This window comes from Dunckerocampus dactyliophorus, chromosome 18 (assembly GCF_027744805.1).
Source record: "Dunckerocampus dactyliophorus isolate RoL2022-P2 chromosome 18, RoL_Ddac_1.1, whole genome shotgun sequence".
Classification (NCBI taxonomy): Eukaryota; Metazoa; Chordata; class Actinopteri; order Syngnathiformes; family Syngnathidae; genus Dunckerocampus; species Dunckerocampus dactyliophorus.
The window spans coordinates 127,409-153,188 of NC_072836.1; the positions used below are offsets into that span (position 1 = coordinate 127,409).

At 42.1% G+C, this 25,780-nt stretch overlaps 1 protein-coding gene across 8 annotated transcripts in view; it reads right to left on the bottom strand.

The window, feature by feature from the left end:
* The window catches only part of nbr1b (NBR1 autophagy cargo receptor b), a 48,337-nt gene that overhangs the window by 14,126 nt on the left and 8,431 nt on the right, over positions 1-25,780 (bottom strand). For 4 of the 8 annotated variants that reach the window (XM_054758565.1, XM_054758564.1, XM_054758570.1 and 1 more), the window contains exons 6-23: positions 24,391-24,468; positions 24,075-24,316; positions 23,008-23,133; positions 22,426-22,632; positions 21,134-21,293; positions 18,104-18,187; positions 17,304-17,489; positions 17,081-17,200; positions 16,349-16,424; positions 16,074-16,184; positions 15,775-15,942; positions 15,264-15,515; positions 14,624-14,813; positions 13,935-14,183; positions 13,758-13,843; positions 13,608-13,686; positions 10,109-10,202; positions 8,383-8,537 (exon numbers count right to left, since the gene is read on the bottom strand). In XM_054758565.1, the coding sequence (XP_054614540.1) occupies positions 8,383-8,537; positions 10,109-10,202; positions 13,608-13,686; positions 13,758-13,843; positions 13,935-14,183; positions 14,624-14,813; positions 15,264-15,515; positions 15,775-15,942; positions 16,074-16,184; positions 16,349-16,424; positions 17,081-17,200; positions 17,304-17,489; positions 18,104-18,187; positions 21,134-21,293; positions 22,426-22,632; positions 23,008-23,133; positions 24,075-24,316; positions 24,391-24,468 (2,663 nt within the window). The remainder of the gene's footprint in view (positions 1-8,382; positions 8,538-10,108; positions 10,203-13,607; positions 13,687-13,757; positions 13,844-13,934; positions 14,184-14,623; positions 14,814-15,263; positions 15,516-15,774; positions 15,943-16,073; positions 16,185-16,348; positions 16,425-17,080; positions 17,201-17,303; positions 17,490-18,103; positions 18,188-21,133; positions 21,294-22,425; positions 22,633-23,007; positions 23,134-24,074; positions 24,317-24,390; positions 24,469-25,780) is intronic. The other 4 variants (XM_054758571.1, XM_054758566.1, XM_054758567.1 and 1 more) reach the window with 4 other exon arrangements.

The window sequence follows — 25,780 nt, forward strand, 5'->3', positions numbered from 1 at the left end:
CATACCACTGTCATGCTTCTGGATCATTTCCTGCTTTGTTTCGATCTACAACTTTTCCCTTTTTTTCTTATCACTTACACTTGGTTTAGGGCCCATGACTCCGGTAATTTTAACACAAAGAAAAGTAAACAAATTAAAAAGAGATTTCAATGCGTGCGAACTAGTTTAAGGGAGACTACGATGAGGAATAAAGCAGCATGTCTCTCATAAACACACAAACGCGCTGGATTAGTCAGCCAATGAGATGAGAGCATAGGCGGTGCTCCGATAATCAGCCAATGAGAGCATGAAGCGTCAGAATTTCTGCATAACTTCCTGTTTCGTTTCGATAGACAACTTTTCCCTTTTTTCTTACCACTTACACTTGGTTTAGGGCCCATGACGACGGTAATTTTAACACAAATAAAAGTAAACAAATTAAGAAGAGATTTCAACGCGTGCAAACCAGTTTAAGGGAGACTACGATGAGGAAGGGAGCTCACATACAAACACACGGCCGCGCTGGATAAGTCAGCCAATGAGATAAGAGCGTAGGCGGTGCCCTGATCATCAGCCAATGAGATGAGAGCGTAGGCGGTGCCCCGATAATCAGCTAATGAGAGCTTGAAGCCAGAAGGCGTCACCAAATGTACTCTGTTAGTCTCTCTGTTGCTTGCACGGACTTGACGCTTTACGTTATATGGAATTCCTTATGTAATACCATGCAAAAAATTTAGATAAATTCTTTATCTTCAGTGGAATTTACGTAAAAGGAGGTTTACGTTATGCGACTACTACTGCTTTTGTTGCGACACTTTGGTACTTGGTGAAAAGTATTTCCTTTTGTCATGTTTACTCATGGAGATCATGTTGTGATATTATATCTTATATAATATATACTGTATATATTAGGGCAGCACGGTGGCCGAGTGGTGAGCATGTTGCCCACACAGTCAGGAGATGGGGAAGATCTGGGTTGGAATCTACATTGAGCATCTCTGTGGAGTTTGCATGTTCTCCCCGTGCGTGTGAGGGTTTCCTCCCACATTCCAAAAACATGCATGTTAGCTTCATTGGCGACTCTACATTGTCCATAGGTATGAATGTGAATCTGAATACTTGTTTGTCTATATGTGCCCTGCCATCGGCTGGCCACCACCCCGCCTCTCGCCTGTCATCATCTGGATGGATGGCATATACTGTATATATTAAGGAAAAATAATGTCATTTAGTAGCATAAAGTTGAAATATTCAAGAAAAAAGATGCTTTTTAAAGTCATAATATGAGAAACAAACAAGACAATGAATAAAGTTTAAATTTTTGGAAAATTGGGTTGCAGAAAAAGTTATGTTACGAGAATAAAGTCCAAATATGATAGGAATAAAGTCACAATTACAAGAAGAAATTTTACAACAACAAAGTTGAAATTGTTGAAAAATGTAAAATAAAACATAATATACTGTAGTCAAACCTGTCTTAGCGTCCACCTGTCTATAACGGCCACCTGCCTATAGCAGCCACTGAAACCCCCCCCCCGCAACACACTCACGGCTCACCAAATCGCTCAAGCCTTTCCAGATTCGGCGTCTCCACACCTGGGTGTTCCAGTTGTCCCTTGACCTAGCCTTTTGCAAATTCTCTTGTGTTTTTGAACCTTTTTCCCTGGGGCTCCACAAGCTGCGGACCCCAACGCCTTCAGTTCACTCCTGTGATTACCTCCACGCTAAAAAGCAATTAAAGAACTGCCATCCATTTACCTTGCTTCCGCATTCTGTGGTCCTCCGCACACGCATCCACACTATGCACGAAAAATAATAAACTCACATTTGAAACAAGCAACATGTAATAATGTTTTAAATGTAAAGATTATATTAAAACTTTATTAAAACTATCATTTTCTTCAAAAAAGTTTAAGATCAGCCAACCAAATCAAAACTCAAAAACAAAATATTAAAAACAAACATAACAAAAGACAATACTAGCACAGCTTCTAATCACAGACATGTTAATATGTGCACGCACAAGTTCAAAATGGCCGGCAACCTGTCTATAACGGCCACTTTTGCCGTTTCCCTTTAGTGGCCACTATAGACAGGTTTGACTGGTATATACACACACACACACACACATACATATATATATATAGTCAAACTTGTCTATAGCGGCCACTAGAGGGAGTCTGCAAAAGTGGCCGCTATAGACAGGTGGCCTCTATAGACAGGTTGGCGTCCAGTTTGAAGGTTGACCAGTAGAGGAAAAAAAAGAAAAAAATGGGGGAAATTTTTTTTTAAATAATAATGTTTACCAGTAGAGGGCACTGCGGACTGTGGATAAAAGTTGTACAACACTACTAGGCTTGTTATTATCATGGTTCATGGTTTTAATCCTGAACATGTATGAGTCAAACAGTAGCACATCACATAGTACAATTCACAATTTTGCATAATCAAAAAGGAGTAGTAAGAAGCAAAGCTTATTTAATCCTACCCCTCATCAGTTTCACATCAGTTGCAATACATTTATTCACCTCTTGTTCTTCCAAGTGTACTTTGTAGGTCTACATGACTACATGGTGGCCGCGTTCAATAAACAAAGTTGGCACAAACAAAGTTTCCTTCTTTGCTTCGGAGCTGAATAACACTGACAAGTTAACAGACTAGTAGCGAACGGAAAAGAAGACGGCTTTGTTTGTGTCGAATACAGAATATGAGGACTTTGATGGATTTGTGGATGAGGATTGATGAAAAATAACGTGAGTACATTCTAAAATACTTCAATTAAGTACAACCCAACTCAGTTTTGCTCCCGCTGCCGCATGCATGCTGGCGTATGTTTTTTTTTTTTTTTATTGTAGCGTCGCTGGGAGCACGTCCTGTTCCCAGCCTACTTTGCGGTAATGTTTTGGTGCAAATGCTCTTAAAGTTACATGTTTGACCAGGAAATAGCAAGCTCAAAAGAAGATGGCTTTTTTATGTGGAACAACTGACAGTTTGTGTGGATCTTGTGAATGATTGTGACTGAGCTAGGACTCAGTAATTAAAGTCTACACACGACGGCTTCATTGATTGAAAAACAAAACTTTTTCGTGCATGAAGCTTCTACTTGAGTTGGTAATTTGGCCGCTATATGCAGTCAGATATTGACCAAGGGAGACAAAATGGGTGGCCGCTGGCCGCGTTGGACAGGTGACTGCTATACACAGGGTCTATAACATGTAAATTTGCTGGGGGGGGGGGGGGGGGGGGGGGGGGGGGGATTTTTCAGTGGCTGCTATAGGCAGGTGGCCGTTCTATAAAGGTGGCCGCTAAGACAGGTTTGACTGTATATATATATATATATATATATATATATATATATGAGAGGATGAAGGAATTGATACCATTGACTGGGCCCCATGTTCACCTGACCTAAACCCAATAGAACACCTCTGGGACATTATGTTTAGGTCCATCCAGCGCCGCCAGGTTGCTCCTCAGACTGTCCAGGAGCTCATGGATGCCCTGGTCCAGATCTGGGAGGAGATCCCCCAGGACACCATCCGTAGTCTCATTAGGAGCATGCCCCAACGTTGTCAGGCATGCGTACAAGCACGTGGGGGCCACACAAACTACTGAGAATCATTTTGAGTTGCTACAATGACATTTTAGCCAAATGGACCAGTGTGCTGCATCATTTTTTCACTTTCATTTTTGGGGTGTCTTTGATTTCCCCCCCTCTATAGGGTGATCATTTTCATTTCTATCAAATGATGTGGCATCATTTTGTTACTAATACATCACCCACTTATTATCAGGAAAGATATTTAACATTCTCAAACTGACATCCGTTCTGGTCCAGACACTACTGACAACGCGAAGCAACGGAATTGCACACATTACGAAACAATTTCCTTGGTATTTGCGTGCATTCACGTTCAGTGGCTGCTCTCAATTCAGCGACTATTGCAGCTCTCATAGCGTAGACCAATAAAAATTCTAGTGGTGTGAGATCTGGCGAACACGGAGAGTATTCAACGAAACTCCTCCTTCCAATCCACCTGTTTGGCAAGATCTCGTCAAGGAAGGATGGAACATCACGATGGTCGTGTGGGCGTAGCCCATCTTGCTGAAAATAAAAGTCCTCATCTTCAAAGTCTACTCCAATACTTGGCATGACAGACTGTTGCAGCAGGTGTATACATTTTTTTGGGACACCTTGTATATACACACACATGTATATTAAGTATGTATATGTCCTATTCTAACGGGGAAAAGTTGCAATTTTACCAGAATAAACTCATAAATAATGTCATTTTAGTAGCATAGAGTTGAAATAGTATGAAACACAAAACATCATTGGTGTCATTTGTGGAAAATTAGGTTGGGGAAAAGTTCTAATAAAAATATTATGGGAATAAAGTAATAATGTTACGAAAAGAAAAGTTCCAAAGATAATTTACGATATTTGGGTGAGGAAAAGAGCAAAGAGTGAATTTGATATTAATAATAGGCTTTTTCGCCTGCCTCACCTGCGCACAGTGGGCGTGGTCTGTGTCAAGTTAAGGTGGCCAATAAGATACGTGTGGAGAAATTGGCTGTACCGTAACATCGAGCTTCCGTGTAGCGTCAGCTGGCATGGACAAGGAGAAATGAGGTGGGAAGAACTTGTGCCATTCCTGATGCAGAAGCTACAAACGAGTCCGGAACCACCGAACATCCTGGTTATTCACCTTTTTTGTTATTCACAGTTTTGGTTCTGATGGCCAGAACGCATTGGAACTCCAGTTGAGGATGAAGACGGACCTGACTCATCATGAACTTGCTGCCAGGCACCACCGTCATTTTCTCTGACATTTAGCCGCGTTGGTACTGGCGGTACCAGACCGCTTCGGCTGGACGCGGCACGGAAAACTCGAGGAAGAGGATCAACGATGCCATCAGTGTGTTCTTGTCGGAGCACGGGATGACTTGAATCACCCACTGGAACATCTCCCACACGTCTCACCTGCACCTCAATGGGAAGGAAATGACCGCATGTATGCTAACATTCGCCAGGTATGACTTCAATATCTGGAGCAGAACTCGCCACCAAAAAGGTTCTTTTAAGAGCAAAGTCCATTCTGACTTGGCAACATGTTTAAGTGCACGTTGACTAGACGGTGACATCAGAAAGACAAACAGGACCCAGATGTTGTAAACATTTGAAATTCAGCAATTATCCGGTGCCAAATGATGGCAACACTGTTTACGCGTGTAGAAAGATGGATTTAACCCCATTATGTGGGCAAACAAGCTAAATAGCAACTTTTCTCCCAGTAAGCAAACTGGTCACTGCTAAATACTGGCATCACTTTAGAAATCAAGGTCCCAGAGTATGGAGGAAGGAGGAGAGGCACAGAATCCACGTTGCTTGAGGTCGTTTCCACAGTCAGTGATGGTTTGGGGTGCCATGTCATCTGCTGGTGTTGGTCCACTGTGTTTTCTGAGGTCAGTGATGCCGTCTTCCAGGACGTTTTAGAGCCCTTCAAGCTTCCCGCTGCTGACCAACTTTATGGAGATGCAGATTTAATTTTCCAACAGGACTTGGCACCTGCACACAGTGCCTAAACCACCCGTACCTGGTTCAAGGTCCATGGTATCCCTGTCCTTAACTGGCCAGCAAACTCACCTGACTAGATAGGACAGCTATATTGCGCAAAGACCAACTTTATCTCATGGGAGAGGTTTGCTCAAATACTAGCTAGGGTAGCTCTATTTCTCAAAGACTAACTTGAACCCACAGTTTGCTAGTACTAGCTGTGTAAATATTTCTTGAAATACACTCTTATGTTGTTGCAAGTGTGAGTTTATTGTCTTGGAATCCTTCAAATCATCTTTTGTGTCAACTTAATGAGGAGTTGAAGAAATCACAGAGGAAATACTAACACACACACACACACACACACACACACACACACACACACACAAACGCACGCACACAATAAAAGGACATCCACAGCGTCAAATGCAGAAAAAGTCTTTCCAATCCGTCACAGCGCAGATATGAATATTGAAACATAGAAATATACATGAATAGAATGCTTGCATTGTGTGTGGCTTGTGATTATGCACGATAGAATGATTCTTTCCTTATCATTTCACTCAGTCATCCATGAAGGACAAGAATGTTTTCTAATGGAATGTCTTTCAAAATAAACATCTTGGTCTTGTCAATCATCCACAAATATGCATTTTTATATCTTACAATAATCATCATGACACAACCTTTCTATTATATACATAGAACAAGTCCAACTATGTACATGTTGAAGTGAAAGCAACGCTTGTGCATCAGTAGGATGATGTCCGTGTAGTAGTAGTAGTAGTAGTAGTATTCAAGCATATTTTCAAAGTGCACGTCAGTACAATTTGATCCCTCAATATTAGATTTGTACTATTGACTGTACTGACATTGACAATAAATATACGGTTGAGATGTCGTTCTTCCTTTACGTGAGAGCAAAGTAGAAATATTCATTCCCCTTTTAGCGTCACATGTACAAACACATACGGTACAGTAGGACCTAGCAAGCTAACAAAGAAACACAAAAAACATTTACGTATGTTTCCAAGAAAGAGTTCCATCTTCAACACCATTAGCACCCAATTTCAATGACCTTTGCAGAACCTTTTTATGTTTACACACAGAAAGCCAGCAGTGGGACACAACATGGTGGCCATGAGCTAGCAATGGCAATAACAAAATCATCATCATCTTCCATGCTGCCGAAAGCCCACAGCTAACATCTACACCACCTCCATATGAACTGAGGTGTGTTTTACCACCTCCATATGAACTGAGGTGTGGTCTACCACCTCCATATGAACTGAGGTGTGGTCTACCACCTCCATATGAACTACCGTGTGGTCTACCGCCTCCATATGAACTACGGTGTGGTCTACCGCCTCCATATGAACTACGGTGTGGTCTACCACCTCCATATGAACTGAGGTGTGGTCTACCACCTCCATATGAACTGAGGTCTGGTCTACCACCTCCATATGAACTACCGTGTGGTCTACCACCTCCATATGAACTACGGTGTGTTCTACCACCTCCATATGAACTGAGGTGTGGTCTACCACCTCCATATGAACTGAGGTGTGGTCTACCACCTCCATATGAACTACCGTGTGGTCTACCACCTCCATATGAACTACGGTGTGGTCTACCACCTCCATATGAACTATGGTGTGGTCTACCACCTCCATATGAACCACGGTGTGGTCTACCACCTCCATATGAACTACGGTGGGGTCTCTCCCCGGCCACTTTGTTGAGGCTTTCCCAGGCCATTTAAGAGACATAATCTCTCCAACGTGTCCTGGGTCTTCCCCGAGGGCTCCTACCGGTGGGACACGCCCTCAACACCTCCCCAGGGAGATCCGGGAGGCATCCTGCCCAGATGCCCGAGCCACCAATTATGGCTCCTGAAGGATGTGAAGGAGCAGCGGTTCTACTCCAATTTTCACCGAATGATGGCGCTTCTCACCTTATCTCTAAGGGACAGCCCAGCCACCCTAAAGAGAAAACTCATGTCGGTGTTTTTCGTGTTTTTTTAAGCGCGTATTAAAGTAAGAAGGGTTTAATACACGTTAGAGATGGTAGTATTTGGTATTTTTTGTGTTTTTTTTAGCGAGTATTAAAGTAAGAAGAGTTTAATACACGTTACAGATGGTAGTATTTGGTATTTTTAGTGGTGTTTTTAGCAAGTATTAAAGTAAAAAGAGTTTAATACACGTTACAGATGGTAGTATTTGGTATTTTTAGTGATTTTTTAGCGAGTATTTAGAGTTACGCTGCCGGTAAATCAGCAGACTGCAGGTCATTGATGATGTTACACTTTTTCAGAGCAGCAAACCCCAATCATTTAGTTGTGGACCAGTAAAGGAAGAAAAATGTATTTTTTACGACTATTGCCAATGTATTTTTCATGTATTTTTTATGTACTCTGTGGAGTGATTTATTGTGAAGAGTGATAGGATGTCGGCATCTGTGCCACTCTCACACGTTCATCTCTGTCAAATGAGTCCGTCTGGTGAAATTAAATAAGATCAAAAAGGAGGGGGAAGACAAAGATGAGTGGGGCCAAAAATAAGACAACTGCATACTGTACATAAAAGTCATGTGAGGACACCAGCTTTTCTAATCATGAGCCTATGCTTGGACACCCTGATGACACGTCCACGCTATTTCAATACATACTGACTTGTACTCATTGTGGCTATTTTTACTTAGGACTTGTACTCATTGTGTGTATTTTAAACTTACGACTTGTACTCATTGTGTGTATTTTATACTTAGGACCTGTATTGATGGTGTGTATTTTCTACTTGAAAGGTATCAGCGTGTACTTGTCAGGACGTCAGTAGCGTGTGGAGTACCAGTCGTTGTCGGTGAGCTGAACGAGTTCGTTGACGACATCTAGCAGGTTGTAGTTGTGTTTCTTAAGCAGGCGCAGGTTGAGGGGGCGGTCCCCAAAGCCCATTTCCAGCAGCACGGCCATCATGGTGTCCTGTGTGCACGCGTCCACTGGGGGCTGCACAAAACACATCAGGATGAATCCACCTGCAACACACACTCTGCACCCCCCGCCCCCAACATTCTACTTGTCACTTCATTTCCAAGCTAAGGTCAAGTTAGCATCACATCATTGAATATTTGTAATCTGCCCCCCAGCTGTTTGCTGTGTAAATGATTTTATTTAAACATGGAAACTATTGTTTTCATGAAAAGAGAGTTTGTGTGCTTTCCAGTGATAGAAAGCAGATACAAAGCAGAGTGGGGGTTTGTTACATAGGTGTGGGAGCCTGTGTGATGAAGAGGGACAGAGAAGCAAGTTTTATATATAAATATAAAATAAAATTAAATATAAAATAAGTTTGTGTCTGTGTAGGCTCTCAGTCGTACAGGAGTTGTCCATCGAGGGAAAGGCTTCTTGAGACGTCATCTGTACTTCTGTGAAGAAGGTGTCGGACGTTTCGCTCCTCATCCGAAGAGCTTCGTCAGCGAACTAATAAGTGCTGGTAGCCTCGGCCTTAAATACAGTAAGAGTGGGTGGAATTGGTGTGCCAACACCCTCCTCCTATTGGTTCCTTACACTAAGCCTGGGCGGAGTTGTGGTCTAATCCTCTCCTGCCATTAGCACCTCCGATCAAAGGGAAATGTAGCTCCCTGTAGTTGGGTATGAACGACTCTGATACTGGCTCGTTAGCATCTATTGTTCTGGCTCGGCCCTGGCTCCACCTCATTTGCAAGACTAAGAGCTGTGGGTTTTGGTCTCAGTAACCTGCTGAACACAGGGTCCAAATTAAACCCAAACCACCATTCCGATTCACTGATGGGTTCTGTTGTTTGACAAAAATAGCTTCCTTTACTCCTCTTTCAAACCATCTGTTTTCTTTGGCCAAAATCTTTACCTCACTGTCCTGAAAAGAGTGATTGGTTGCTTTAAGGTGTAGATGTACTGCTGATTGAGGACCACTAGAATTGTCCCTGTGATGTTGATAAAGCCTTTTTTGGAGCATTTGCTTAGTTTCCCCAATGTAGTGCTCTTTGTATTCCTCATCTTTACAGTGGATGGAATAGACCACATTGCTCCGACACATTCTTCACAGAAGTACAGATGACGTCTCAAGAAGCCTTTCCCTCGATAAAATAAGTTACAATATAAGAACCGAGTTCTGCAGAAAAGTCCTATTTGATCTGATATTGTTTTCATGTTTATGTTTGATTGTAAACATGTGCAGGAGGTGGACGCAACCCAAGCTGTCAACTTGCTGTCCAGCAAAGATCTTAAGGCATCTGGGAGTGAGCTTTACTAACATACACTAAGTTGCTATGTTACACTAAGTAATAATAATAATAATAATAATAATGTATATGATATTACAGTGTGTTATATATAGCACACCTACAGTATAATGATAGACAAATGCAAAGGTAAATAATATGTCTTTAGTGCTTGGATGACATCGTTGAAGAAGATTTATGGGTACATTCAGTAAACTGGCAGAGCAATTTCTCTACAAAAACATCAAACAGGACTTGCAATATTTCAAACACACGTGCAAGTTGACTTGGTAAAATCACGTGCAAAGTATGAAATACCTGCGTGGGCCCTTGTCCAGTGAACAGCGCTTTGTAGGCGGAGGCAGCGACTGACAGAGCTCCTTTAACCAGGTCACTGGTGACCCCTGCATGCCTGCATGCGGCAAGGTCAAATGTCATGTTGTGTTCTTGAATATCATTCTGTTCATTTTACAATCATGTTGACTTTCAATAGCAATTCTACAATAAAAGGTAACACTGCTCTTGTATGATCACATTCTCCCAAACCTGCTGGGAGTCACTCAGGTCAGACAAACCGATGTTTGACACCAGGGATGCTGGTGTTGGACTCATAGTCACCGTTTCTCTGCTCAATCCACTTCATGCATGCCAACACCTCCATGTTGCTGTCATGTGACCACATCAAGCCTTGTGTGAGTCATTCAGGTGTTTTCATGTCAAAGGTTCACACGGGTGTGTACATGTGTCTTCTTGACCTTGCTGGCACTGCGGGATCTCAATCCATGTCAACAAGTGTCTTACTAATGCTTTTCTTGCTCCCAACTCCCTTGGCATCATCAAGCAGCTCCTCCATTGCCACCTTTCTCCCACCAGGTGAAATCTTGGTGGATTGACCGTTATCTTGGATTTCTTCCATTGATCAATGATGGCACCAATAGTGCTCTCTTTCTCACCAAGCTTCTTCTTCATGATCTTCTAGTTCATTCCAATGTTGTGCAGGTCTACAGCTCGTTGGTCTTGCCCGTGGTGGTGAATGTAAGAGAGTGTTTGAGTGACAGGTGTCTATTATCCACATCATGAGATCAGATTAGGAGTACTTTCTTAAAGGGACAGGACTCATTTGTGTGTTTCATAGCCATCCTGGGGCTGGGGGGTTGGCGGGGGGGATCAAATACAAATTCCTCCTGGCTGGGCATGTCTGGAACACTTCACAAGGGAGGTGTCCAGGTGGCATCCAGACTAGATGCCCAAGCCACCTCAGCTGGCTTCTTTCCAAGTGAAGGAGCAGTGGCTCTAGCCTGAGCTCCTCACCCTATCTCTATCACCATCCAATGTCTATTTCTAAGGGTGTGTCCAGCCACCCTATGGGGGAAAGTCATTTCAGTCGCTTATATCCGTGATCTTACTCGGTAGTGGCTCAGGAGGTAAAGCAGGTACATTAATGGCTACAGATGTAGATGACCACCACCAGTGTGCGACTGTGGAGAGAATGAATAATAATAGTAATAATAATAATGAATAATGGTTTCACTGTGAAGCGCTTTGGGTACATTGTAAAAAGGCGGTATATATATCATTACTCTTAAATTAATACTATTTTGGTCACTACCCAAAGCTCATGTCTACAGGTGAGGGTGGGGCTATAGATCATCCTCTAAATTAGGGTTCTGAACAAAACAAACCCACGAAAAGCAGCAGGCCCAGACAACATCTCAGGACGTGCACTTCGGGTTTGCTCATCAGAGCTAGCTGATGTGTATGTACTTTATTTATCCCACAGCGGGGAAATTTACTTGCTTGCTGTGCTTGCTGACATATTTAACCTGTCGCTTGCACAAGCATCTGTACCGACCTGCTTTAAGTCCACCACCATAGTGCCCGTACCCAAGAAGAGCAACGTGACCTGCTTGAATGACTATCGCCCTATAGCACTCACTCCTATTGTTATGAAGTGCTTTGAAAGAATAGTCATGACCCACATCAAAAAGAGCATCCCGGCAACTGCGGACCCTCTACAGTTTGCATATCGCCAGAACCGGTCCACGGATGATGCAGTCAACACTGCCATCCACACAGCCCTTTCTCACCTACAGGGCCAGGACACATATGTCAGAATGCTATTTATAGACTATAGCTCTGCTTTTAACACAGTCAGCCCCCACAAACTCACAAATAAGCTCCTCACACTTGGCCTGTCACTCTCCCTCTGTAACTGGGTGTTTAACTTTCTAACAGGCAGGCCCCAGTCAGTCAGAGTCCACAATCAACACATCAAGCTCAAGAATTGTGAGCACTGGGACCCCACAGGGGTGTGTGCTGAGTCCGCTCCTCTACACGCTCTTCACCTACGATTGCGTGGCCTCCCAGAACAACACCAGCATCATTAAATTTGCGGATGACACTACAGTCATCGGCCTGATCACTGGTGGTGTTGAAACATCATACAGAAGAGAGGTGGCGGACCTCATAGCTTGGTGTCGTGATAACAATCTCCTTCTCAATACAGATAAGACTAAAGAGATGATCATCGACCCAAGAACAAGGGAAAAGGAGTCGCATAGACCCCTGTTTATTGATGAAACTGAGGTGGAGAGGGTGAAAACCTTCAAGTTCCTTGGCACACACATCAGCGAGGACCTCACCTGGTCTCACAACACCCAACAAATTCTGAAGAAGTCCCAAAGGAGACTGTACTTCCTGAGAAGACTGAGGAAATTTGGCATGTCCACCACAATCCTTAGTTGCTTCTACAGATGCACTATGGAAAGTGTCCTTACCGCCTCCATCACTGTTTGGTACGGTAACTGTACAACACGTGATAGGAAGGCACTCCAGCGGGTGATCAAGACCTCACAGAACATTGTTGGGGCAGCCCTCCCCTCACTGCAAGACATTTATAAAACTAGAGTCCTACGCAGAACACACAACCTCATCAAGGACAGCACACATCCACAACACTCATTATTCACACTCCTACCGTCAGGCAGACGCTACAGGAGTTTGAAGTCCAGGACCACAAGGCTGGCAAACAGCTTTTACCCACAGGCCATCAGGCTTCTCAACGAAGCACTCACACACGCCGCACGCAACACACGCACACACTCATGGAACTTTATTTATTTATTTGTATTAATGTCTCTTCTGTTGTTGTTGCTTAATTTATTGGTATTTATGTTTCTTATGTTCTTATTCTTTCTTGTGTTTTCTTTCTTTTCTTGGGAGAATGAACAGAATAAGATTTTCATTGCATAGTATAACTGCTGTTTTACCATGCACATGACAATAAAACTCTCTTGAATCTTGAATCTTGAAATTATTCCGGCTCAGCTCTCTCTTTGGTCCGGCACAGTGACCACACTACTACAGACGCTGCACCGACCCGCCTGTCAGTCTCACATTCCAGCCTCCGCTCACCCATCAAAAACACCTTGAGATACAGTACCTGAACTCCTGCACCTGGGGCAACAGGCAGCTATTATGCACACCATAATATGGGGTGTAACTGCATTTTTTGTGTACAAAATATGTGGCATTGGCATTCCATCCACATGTAATACATATTTAAGAGCAAAATACTGACTTTCCTAATAATTGTGCAATGAGCTGATTGTGGGATGTTGTGTTACGCAAACTTGGGCTACAGGTTTTAGCATGTCTGTAGCGTTTCAACATGATAGTATGCAAATGCATCCTATTACATTATGCGCTTATCTCAAAAACATTCAGGCCTTTTAAAACATGTTTTCAGATTGTCCGGCAACACCTCGGGGAGAATTCACAACGGTGCTATTTAAGCTTCTTGTACCACATTTCTCACCTGGGCTCCTCAGCGCTGTCTTCATCAGGGTCTGCAGAAGCATGTGAAACATCTGACTCTTTCTTTTCAGCACAATAGGCTGGAAGAAGCACATGATTGACTACAAGAACATTGTCAAACATTCTAGTGATGCAAACATCAATATATTACCATCATGAGTTTGATAGAGTTCAGAGTGTTCCATTTCCTCCTCAGCTGCAGCACCTTCTGCCTCTGCTTTTCCAATGCTCTCTGGACTGTGGACATGAGGAAACATACACTTTTAGCCACATGCATGTCAAGCAGCACATTCTCATCCACACCGTGGAGCATGACATCCATTCTGACCTTGGTATGAGGGTGGCTGGAGGTGGCATCAGGACCTCAGGTCTCAGGGGCTCATCGTCCAGTGTCTGTGACGTGCAAAGCATGTCGTTTGCACTACTGCTGCCCAACATCTCTGTTCCTGGAGCTGTGGCCTCAAGCGCCTTGTCCTGTTCCTCTCCCTGGGGGTTATGGGCGCTAAGTTGAGAGGTCAGGGTTTCTGGGTCTGTGGGAGTACTTGCTGGGATGTCACCAGGTTGTGACAGAGCAGAGCTGGAACATGGAATTAGTACAAAACAAAGTGGATGTTACATATTGTAATGCATGCTGTTCTCTGGAAAATTTGCCTATTTTCAGAGAAAATTTGTTTTGACCAAATATCCACATATTTGGGGGCAGGGGGCGGTGAATGCTAAATCACTCATGTGCGGGGATCCACTCTATATTATTTCATATTTATTTATTTTTTGTATTATTTTGTTTTTTTTTTCAATTGTATTTATTGGATAATTACAGTATCTGCCAGCTGTTTGTTGTTTACACAAAAGCTGAACAGTTTTGTTTTTCATTTTGTTCCCTTGCTGTATCCAAAATGAAGCATGAGCCTAAAAGCAATGTACAGAAGGTAAGAAGCATGATGGTGTAGCGTTCCATCTGGAGTACATATTTGTGTACAATAATACTGTAAATATTGTAAGAAGGTAATACTGTACCTGTACATGGACTCTCCCAGTGGCCGGCTGGTGTCAAAGCAGTCAGGAAGGATGATGATGTAATCCTCTGAGGATGTGGACGATGAGCGACTCCTCATTCCTTCTTTCTTTTTGCCTCGCTGGTTGACCTTTGCTTCCTTTTCACATTCTCTTCTGGTGGGCTGCATACTGTGTGGTCCCCTAGCTGCAGCTGCGATCAAAAGGGGACAACTGGGATGATTTACTAAGAAAACACAGAATATGAAAAAATGAATAGCTACAGTATCTAAGTTTGTTTGGTAGTCTCTTGGGAGTCTTAAAGGACGAGAAAGGATAAGAAACTAAACTCTCTGGTTGGATTAGCCACTCAATAAAACCTTGATATTGCCCCTGCCTCCAATATCCAGGATGAAATAATCAATAATAATCAAGAAAAGACTAAATGTTATACAATATTCATTAGATCATCTCAATACCTCAATAATGTAATAATTACACGCATTGAATTTCCATTTTTTCCACCTAGCACTACCTATTAGTAAATGTACATAGAATAGAAGATCCTTGTAAACATCTCTGCAGGTTCCCATAACGTGTCACATGTACTGTAAATTATGCATTACATGTCTATGTGACTTTAGGGACACCCTGCAATACTGACCTATCGTGGTGCACTCCAGAGGTGTGGAGGGCGTGGGTGCAGTGTGGAGTGGTATCGGTACTGAGCTGGGGCCAGCCACCTGGGCTGGGATCATAGACAGGGGAGCGGGTAGGGAGTCTTTAAGAGGGGATGGAAGGGATGACTTCAGCAAAACTGGTGGTTTCGGGGGGTTGTGAGTGCTGCCACCCGTGTTACTGTCCAGGATTTGATCTCTTTTCACACTGGAGTCAATCTGAACAGCTGGACGTACCACTGTGAGCAAGCAAGATGTACACAATGTATACATAACATAATACGATAACATAATACACAATGTATACAGAATGTATACATAACATGATACAATAACTTGACGTAATACATGGATGTAACACAGAATGTATACATGACATATACATAAGGTAATGCAGAATGTAGGTTGGTTAATGATATTATAAGGAGAATTCAAAGTTTAGAACAGGTTACTTGTGCTTAACAATTCAAAGACAAGATAGGCGTGCTGCATGTTTACCTGCACCAGAAGAGGATCCCATCAAGGTGTGATCAGGGGCCTCCTCCAAGGTCATTGAGCGAATGAGCGTCTCACAAACAAACTGAGTGCCGCTGATGTCCTCCCCCCCCTCCTCTTGTGCTGGGACTCCACTGTCCTCTGCAGTACAAGCCACCTCACGAGTGACATCTGACACCACACAATATCATAGAAACACATCAACATCGTTTTCATCTTAGAAAACGTAAACAGCATCATCACCATAAGCAACATAGACCACAGAAGCTCAATACAACAAATATGATATAATCAATGGTTACCCATGATGCTATTCATCATTTCAGTCTCTTCTTGTATCAGCCCCAAAGAGGGGCTCATTTTGTCCTGCAGGTAGCCATCTTGCAGAAGAGGAGAGATGCAGGGAGTCCTGTCTAAAAGACACAAATACAATGTGTGTATTCATATGGCATGAAAGTAATACATGCACATTTAACAAACATTCACACGCATTACACATATACAGTACACAAGCATTCACACATATACACACATATATTTACATGCATTACACATATACACATATACATCTTCTCACCTGTTGGTGTGTTATTTGGGGCACTCTCCAACTCTTGAACAATGTTGATGTCCAACAACTCGAAAGAGAGAAGATCCTGAGAGATGAAAAGGGAAGGAAATGAAGGGAAGGAGAGTCTTTACAGGTGAAATGATCTCAGCAGGATCAATACCACTGGAATACTCATACTACTGGTCACTCACTACATTTACATACTAGATAGATCGTTTTCTACCGTCCGACATGTGATGGTGTATATACTGCATACACACATCAAAATGTTAAGATCAGTTGAAAATTTGCAAGAACTGATGCTAGAATAGTTTTTGTTGACCAAAAGAGTAAGCTTATTCCCCTGGAAGAAAGCCTTTGTGAAGTGCAGCGTTGCCTTGCTGAAAAAGCCAGTCATTACCCCTGCAATATCTCTACATAGATGTCTATCGTTTGACGCCCATGCACAACCTGAAGCTCCATTGTTCCATTGAAGAATCATGCTGGCGCTTCCTTTACTATGCCTTGTGGAAAACATCTCAGGTGGGATCTCCTTGTCATGCCAGTAACCTTGGAAGCCATCAGAACCGCCAAGTTTACATTTTTTCTCTTCAGAAAATAAAATGTTCTTCCACCTTTCACATCTTGTAAATGTGGTGCATCTGTAATAGGGTCTCCATTATCACTGGTCTGACCCAATCTCTCCTTTCTCATGATCTGCTCATAGGCTATTAGTACACTCTTAATAATGCAGATCAATACCTGTGCAGTGAGCAGGTCCACAGAGGGGATGAAGTACTCTTCTCCACTGTCCACTGACAATGGAGGCTGTTTTCTAGATGCTGTACAGGCTTTCCCATCCCTTGGCAGAGGGTTTTTACCCTGTTGGTGCAGTATTACTTCACTACTGATAGTACTCTTCTACCTGTAATTTTCTCTGTCACACACTGTAGTTGTGTTGAAGTCATTATGCATGCTTTCTTACCTGTGGTGTGACACAGGGAGACACAAGTATCCCATCTGCCAACATAGGGGCAGGGGCCAGAGGGTCAACCAAAATGCTGCACCAGACCCTGGGTCCAAATTGCTCTCCAGCATGGGCCAGGCGCCAGTGAGAGGTGTAGGAACCGTCCATAGAGGGAGCACATAGTGCTACACTCACTATACCAACCTGGCAAAGAAATCATGTCAAAGTCACGTAATCCCAACACAGCATGTTAACTTTGCCAATAAAAGCTCAGTTGCCGCATGAAGAGCTTGATGTTGACCTACCGGTGCATTCAAATGGCTTTAGTGTGTTTAATAAGCAACAGGTGAAGAATATCAACGTAACGCCATGATGACACCACACTGTGTTTGCAGGAAGAGCAGCTAAAGTTGCATTTGTAAGCATGGGTTCTATGGGTTCATGATGTTCTATTAGGAGGAATTGACCTGCTCCATAGTTCTGCTAACTAATTAAAACTATACCTTTTGCCTTTGGTGGCTAGACGAGCTCATACGGATATTTGTATGCTCAGCACACGGCAATATTTACATATGATGAATACATCCAAACAATGTTTGGGGGAGATACGACAAATATGTGACTTCTATTCAACTCACACAATGAGAATATGATGAAAATGTTGAATATTTGTCATTTCAGACAAATGAAAGCCATATACATTGATTACACATTGAGTCAAGTATTTCAAGCCTTTATTTCTTGCAAGTTTGATGATTTTGGCTTACAGATCATGAAATGCCAAAATGAGAGATGAGCATAACTTGTTGGCATCTCACCTGTCCAGGCTGGAGAAAGGGAACGGATACTTCTCTCCAACGATCTCCAGATCCCACTGCCAGGTTTCCCCACATGAACTTCAGCTGCAAATGCAAATATTGGTGTTTGTAGGTGCAATGAAGCAATCACTGATCTATCAGTAAAGGGACAGTTGGGATTGTTTGACATGAACTTGTATGATATCCCCATCAGCAGTGTAGTCCACCAACAGCAACTCACCCCCCACTTGGTCTCCAAAATCCAGGTCTGGTCGAATTTCGGTGATGAAAAATTTGGTTCCAGATAGTCACTGGGGTTTCACAAGTAAGGCTTCAGATCAAGGGTACCCAAGTGTTACATTTAAAATTTTAAACCTTGGTAATGTTATCAACACAAACTTCAAACATTGCAAAACACACACACCCAACATACCAGAGCTCGAGACATCTTCCATTTCCCATAGCAACCCTCCGAAGTTCAGTCTTTCTTAAATGTAATGCACATAACTCGGTGTCCACTCGGTGTTAGACTTTTGTTCAAATAATCTTATTTTACTCTTTTATACACAAAAAAATCACTTTAGTTGCAGAGTTGAGTAATTATTCCATGAATATATACCATCGTAATCATCATGGGGTTTGTTTTTCCATGGAATTATGTTCTTCAAAATTTTTATCGGCAGGCGGACACGAAGGTTATGTACTTTTCACTAATAATTACACAACAGTTATTTTTTTTTTACACTGAGAATATTTGAATAAAACACATTAGAAACCAATTTCAGACATCATTCTTTAATTCTAAGTAGAAATCATGACAAAATTATCAGAGAAAATATTGTTTATATCACAACAAAAGTAGACGTGCTTTACATTTAACATTTCAATGTCCAAATATAGACACTTTTTTACAACATAGCCGTGCTAGCGCAAAATAAAAACATGAACAGGCTTAATTTATGGTTTGGTAAGCTTCCTGACTCTATAAACGTCAGAGTGATAGGGATAGTACAACAATTAGAACAACAATTTCAAATACTACTCAAGTGAAGTTGAAGACAGCAAAGGGTACCCTTGATCTGAGCCATGCACATATGCGTTCAACAAAAAGTAATACATTTGCATCACAAAAATGCCTACTCAAAAAAATCAGACCTCACGCTCGCATCTTAGTTCCACTGTGGTTCCACAGCAGAAGAAGACACGAACGTCTTTGTCACATACACAAAAATGGAAAGACGACAGTGCGCAGGGATACAGAGCGATTCGTGAGGTCTGATTTTTTGGAGTAGGCATGTTTGTGATGCAAATCTATTACTCTTTTGAACGCATATTGTTTTGAGAAGCCAAACGCCTTACTTGTGAAACCCCAGTGACTACTTGGAACTACTCCGACCAGAACTGGATTTAGAAGACCAAGTGGGGGGTGAGTTGTTGTTGATGGACTCCACTGCTGATGGGGATGCCATACAACTTCATGTAAAAAAAATCTGAACTATCCCTTTAATAATGACAAAGTTCAGAGCTACAAGTTCAATTGTTGAGAGCATTATGTTCCAACAGTGAAAATTCCTTTCATGTTTCTTCTTCTGACCTCCAAACTGAGCTCCTTTAAAAACATAATCTCTATAGCCTTCTGATCTCAGCAACAACAAGTCCTGAAAGTTGGTTGAGGATTGTGTGTGAACACGCTAAACCTGGGTGACTGGCCCCTGGCATATTGTAAAAATGAAATCTATGAGTGTGTCCCAAGCATTCATTTATTGAATACATTTAGACCACCATAAATAGATTTGGAGTTACCTGTCGGCCCTCGCTCATAAACACATTCTAATGGGACTGTCTGTGAGTGGAGATTGTTGTTACTAGTCTGTACAGCAGGTGGCAGTATGCATCTGCTTATCAGATCCGCGCTGCCAAATTAGCCACTTTATATCTAGCGTTCAAAAAACTACTAGAAACTGGCAACAAATCTCTTCTCATATAAATGCTCATGTTTGTCACATTAACAAAAACAACATAAATAAGTGACAGGTGAAAGCTGATTTGGATTTCTAATCATATTTGTTTTGCTTTTCATGTTTTTTTCTCACTTTGTCTCCCCCACAACGTTATTCCTCTCTGCTACACAATCCCATGCACATGCCACATGGCCAATTATTATTTGAAGTCATTGATGCCATTTGGATGTAGCACATATTAGCCATGTTTTTGTCAAATACTACTAATTGATCTGTAATGTTACACTCGTCATGCTAAATGTACTCTTAACTCAACACATGGCGTACTATGAAGTAGTACAAATCTACTTCGATTTGTAGTAAAGAACAGATATCGAACAAAAATCATTGAAAGAGTGTCTTATTAGCATTTTTTCCATTGGTGACAAAAACACCATGTCAGGCTTTCCATAGCAATGTGAAGGCTAGCTTGTTTTCTATGAATTCATTCAAGAAATATCGTAAAGAGTTGAATTGTAATATTTGACACCCTATAAAGCGTTCCAAATTTAAAATGAGCTTTCATGGTAAAAAAAAGAAGCTTTTGTAAATGACACACTGCCATTTTGGGAAGCCATATCCTGGGATAGTCATGTGACAACCACTCCTAAATGTTTCCTACATCTCTTAAGAGACTTGATGAATTTCATCAAGCACAAACAGCACGTATCGGGCATATACTGTAGGTCATGTGAGTGTACCCCAGGGCAGATGTAGATTATTAACCACCAGTGTGGGAATGAATAATGGCTTTCACTGTGAAGCACTTCATCTACAGTATCTTTACAGGTGCTACACTAAAGCCAATGCATTATTATGATTATTATTATTATTATTATTTAAAGTGTCATGGTGTCTTACGGGTTAAGATATTATCTTTCAAGCAAATCTTCTGTCAAACAATTCACGCACAACAGCAGGAAGTAAAAGTTGACCTCAGATGTGACAAACTTTGTGAGGACAAAGTGAAGTTGCATATCAAAATCATGTAATATTTCTGGTGTAGATTAATAAAGTATCTATCTATCTATCTATCTATCTATCTATTTACCTTGGTGTCAGCGCTCCAACTCATAGTTCCAGTGTTCCTCATCTTCCAGTACTTGATGAACTTGGTCCCAGGACGCAGGCGGGTCCCGTCAGGAAGGTTCTCATCCAGAAAGGTAGCTGTCATGTTTGGAACCATCAGGGGACAGGGACGCTTTGGTCGCCTGGTTGAAAAAGAAAGCATTTATCACAGCTGTGTGCTTACTGTATATTACTATGCTTTTTTATGTATGCACTCTGTGCGATGCTGTCATGAGTCACTCACAGAAACCAAGACCCTATATGCCACTTTAAAGAAGAGAATCTCTACTAAACATTCGCAATATTTTTACCATTTTTGAAGAGGACATCTTTGTCCCTTAATGGTAGCAATGAAACTCTTGAGGTCACGCTGTGGAGCAATCAAATATTGTCATTTGTTGACTAAAATGACTAATGCCAGTATTTATGGTTTATTTTATTGGAGTAAAAAAAAAAAAAAAAAAAGTATCCGTATCGGAATTTTAAAAATGGCAAAAAAGTAACTGTATGGTACTGAAACCAAAAAACGAGGTATTGCCCATCAGACACAAGCAGGAGGGTATCACAGTGTGAGCTATAGTATGGCTACTGTGAATAACAATATACCTAATATGGACATGGCTGTGTGCCAGGCAGCACATTAAGTGTTTTAGGCACACTATAAACCTTGCAATCCGACCCGCCTCGCTGTTCCCAGCGTTACTCGCTCATGACGGGTGTGTTTTTTTCCATCTGCCGCCGTGTTAATGTCTGAGCAGAAGCTGTAGTAATTCTACATTTGATCAAAGCTGCTTAAGATTTCTCAGATCAAAACACTGTAAAAAACATGTGATAAGATCTATTTCACCACTTGCTGGTACGACACCCTAAGCATCATGGCAAGTGTCACTCTTTCAGTGTAAACATAAAGCTAATCTATTTTCATAAATGATTAGTAGTCAACTAATCTAACAACTGCATCCATTATTTCAACTTTGACCCTTTTTACGTTTAGTTTGACTTTGTGGAAAGAAGCTAAGAGTTAAAGGCATCATGCTTAGGTCATGCATGCAAAGCTATAAAACAGTTTAAAGTGTACAGGCATTGTTTTGTGACTCAGTTCATTAAAAGTCTGTTTGCCCACTCCTGTATGTTGTTTTCTTCAAAGTAATGTTCAAATATGGTCTCATGGCATGATGCCGCTAGTTCCTTCAGATACACACATGACCCCATGCTCCTTATGAACTAGAAAGGATACTGCAGAGAAGATGATGAAGCTCATCTTTGGTCACCTACTCAGGGCTGCTGTGCTGTGATGCTCGAGGCTGGAGGAGGACAGGAGAAGAACTTCCATCACGATGGGAGGAGCTCCACTGTATGCCACGTCTCTCCATCCTCAACTGTTTACGGATCTCTTTGACCTCTGCCTTCAACAGGCGCTTTTCTGCTTTTAGACGTTGCTTCTCCGCCTTACGGAAGCTGCGGTCTCCTCGCCTGTAGAACCTGAAAGCCACACCGTCATAGCAAGTGATGGGAAGAACATTTGTGGAGAAAGTACATTGTACTCCATTCCATATGAACATACTTCACATGTACGTGTATTTGTACACGGTACATATTAAAAGTTCATCACATATTTAGAAATTATTACCAATTTATGGTGAGTGAGATGGGTTAGTTTTTGAAGAGAAAAAGCACAAATGCACGTGTTTCCCCCAAAACAAAAAAAACATTTGTAATGAAAAATGTGCAACTTTGTGTGTTTGTGAATGCCAAACGTGGAATATGCAGAGATCTGCTGTAAAGCCATGAGCATAGAACACTCCACCATCATGGGGGTGTCTTACCTGCTGTGGTCAGGGGCTGGGGGTGTCTTACCTGCTGTGGTCAGGGGCAGGGGATCCATGTTCCGGGATAGAGAGGGGAGTTCTGGCTCTCACCAAATTGTGACTTGGGTCATGAGAGAAACTGCAAGGCTCGCACAGAGTACACGCCGTACACACACTGTGACACAATGTTGAAAGGAAAAAGCAATTATTCATGAAGTTCACATGACTTACTGTGCAAGACATACTTGACAAGCAATTACTGTACACAGACTAGCATATGAACATGAACTGCTCTTATGTACGTACTGTATGTTACAGAGATATGAACTGTATACATGATTTGCACTATTTGAACAGCAATAATGTCAAATCAAGCTGAGAAATATTTTGGATTTGATTAACTCAAATAAATAGTTGATCCCAGCATTCTGTTCAAATTTAGTTAGTGTTCCTTCTGCACTAAGCTTGGCGAGAACACACTTCCATTTCTAATTTATCAAATAATTGATCCTGCATTCATTCACTTATTATTTTTTAAAAAAACACACTGTCTGATATCAATGATCCCGAATTCAATCACTTATTGCTTTATGAAAACCACATTGTCTGATATCATTTACCCTGCATTCATTAACTTATTATTTCATGAAAACCACAGTGTCTGATATTGATCCCAAATTCATTCACATATTATTACTTTATGAAAACCACACTGTCTGATATCATTGATCCCAAATTCATTCACTTATTTCATGAAAACCAGTGTCTGATATCATTGATCTTGCATTTATTCACTTATTACTTTATGAAAACCAGTGTCTGATATCATTGATCCTGCATTCATTCACTTATTACTTTATGAAAACCAGTGTCTGATATCATTGATCCTGCATTCATTCACTTATTACTTTATGAAAACCACATTGTCTGATATAATTTATCCTGCATTCATTAACTTATTATTTCATGAAAACCACAGTGTCTGATATTGATCCCAAATTCATTCACATATTATTACTTTATGAAAACCACAATGTCTGATATTATTGACCTTCCATTCATTCACTTATTATTTCATGAAAACCACGGTGTGTGATATCATTGATCCTGAACTACCTGCACTGGTAGCCTCCACCTGTGGTCTGTCCTCGGCAGGAGGAGCAAGGAGTGGAAGAGGATGGCGCTCCAGGCAGGGTAGAGGAAGAAACCTCAGGTACCACCTCCGCTCCAGCTATTGCTTCCCCTCTACTCCCCCCTCCTCCCTCACCCCCTCCACTCAGGGGTTTGTGGATACAGCACTGTCCAGAGAACTCTCTGCAGATTTTCTCCACGGCCTCGCGGACCACCTGGTCTTTAAACTGATGAGATGGGGGAGGGAAGACGCCATCAGACACATGGCCAAACTCGTGCTTGGAATGAGTGACCCTTCTACCTTCTCCATGTAAGATGTGAACCAGGCAGGAGGAGTCTTGTCTTCTTCTTTAGTTCCTTTCACTTCTTTCATCATCACCTGATTGTAAAGGTGGTTGCACGATGACAAGCAGTCACGTCAAGAAGATCAACAAGCATAAAATAACAATGCATAGACATCTACGGTGGATGAGTGGCTAGCATGTTGGCTTCACAGCCAGGAGATTGAGGGCTGGGATCTCTGTTTGGGCCTCTCAGTGTGGAGATGTTCTTCCTGTGCTTGCTTGCTTGGGTCCCCCCCCCATTCCAAAATCATGCCTGTGATGTTGATTGTATAGTGAAAATAGTTCATATGTGTAAATGTCGGTGTGTATGTGCAGGTATGTGTCCTGTGATTGGCTGGTGATGAGTCAGCTGGGATAGCCTCCAGCTCACCTGTGACCCTAATGAGGACAAGCACTATAGAAAATGTTGAGGGTGCTCGTGGGTCCATCACTACAAACTTGTTTAGTGGAAGCGAGTAGAAGAATGTGGATGAGGGAAAGGCTTCTTGAGACGTCATCTGTACTTCTGTGAAGAAGGTGTCGGACGTTTCGCTCCTCATCCGAAGAGCTTCGTCAGCGAACTAACAAGTGCTGGTAGCCTAGGCCTTAAATACAGTAAGAGTGGGCGAAATTGGTGTGCCAATGCCCTCCTCCTATTGGTTCCTTACACTAAGACTGGGAGGAGTTGTGGTCTAATCCTCTTGCTTCCATTCGCACCTCCGATCAAAGGGAAGTGTAGCTCCCTGTAGTTGGGTATGAACGACTCTGATACTGGCTCGTTAGCATCTATTGTTCTGGCTCGGCCCTGGCTCCACCTCATTTGCATGACTAAGAGCTGTGGGTTTTGGTCTCAGTAACCTGCTGAACACAGGGTCCAAATTAAACCTCAAACCACCATTCCGATTCAATGATGGGTTCTGTTGTTTGACAAAAATAGCTTCCTTTACTCCTCTTTCAAACCATCTGTTTTATTTGGCCAAAATCTTTACCTCGCTGTCCTCAAAAGAGTGATTGGTTGTTTTAAGGTGTAGATGTACTGCTGATTGAGGACCACTAGAATTGTCCCTGCGATGTTGATAAAGCCTTTTTTGGAGCATTTGCTTAGTTTCCCCAATGTAGTGCTCTTTGCATTCCTAAGGCCTAGGCTACCAGCACTTGTCAGTTCGCTGACGAAGCTCTTCGGATGAGGAGCGAAACGCCCGACGCCTTCTTCACAGAAGTACAGATGACGTCTCAAGAAGCCTTTTCCTCGTTGGACAACTCCTGTACGACTGAGAGCCTACACAGACGCATTGCCACCAACTTACCAACTATCAACCAGCAGAAGGATGTCTCCTTCTGCTGGTACGTAGCTTAGAAAAGGCCACT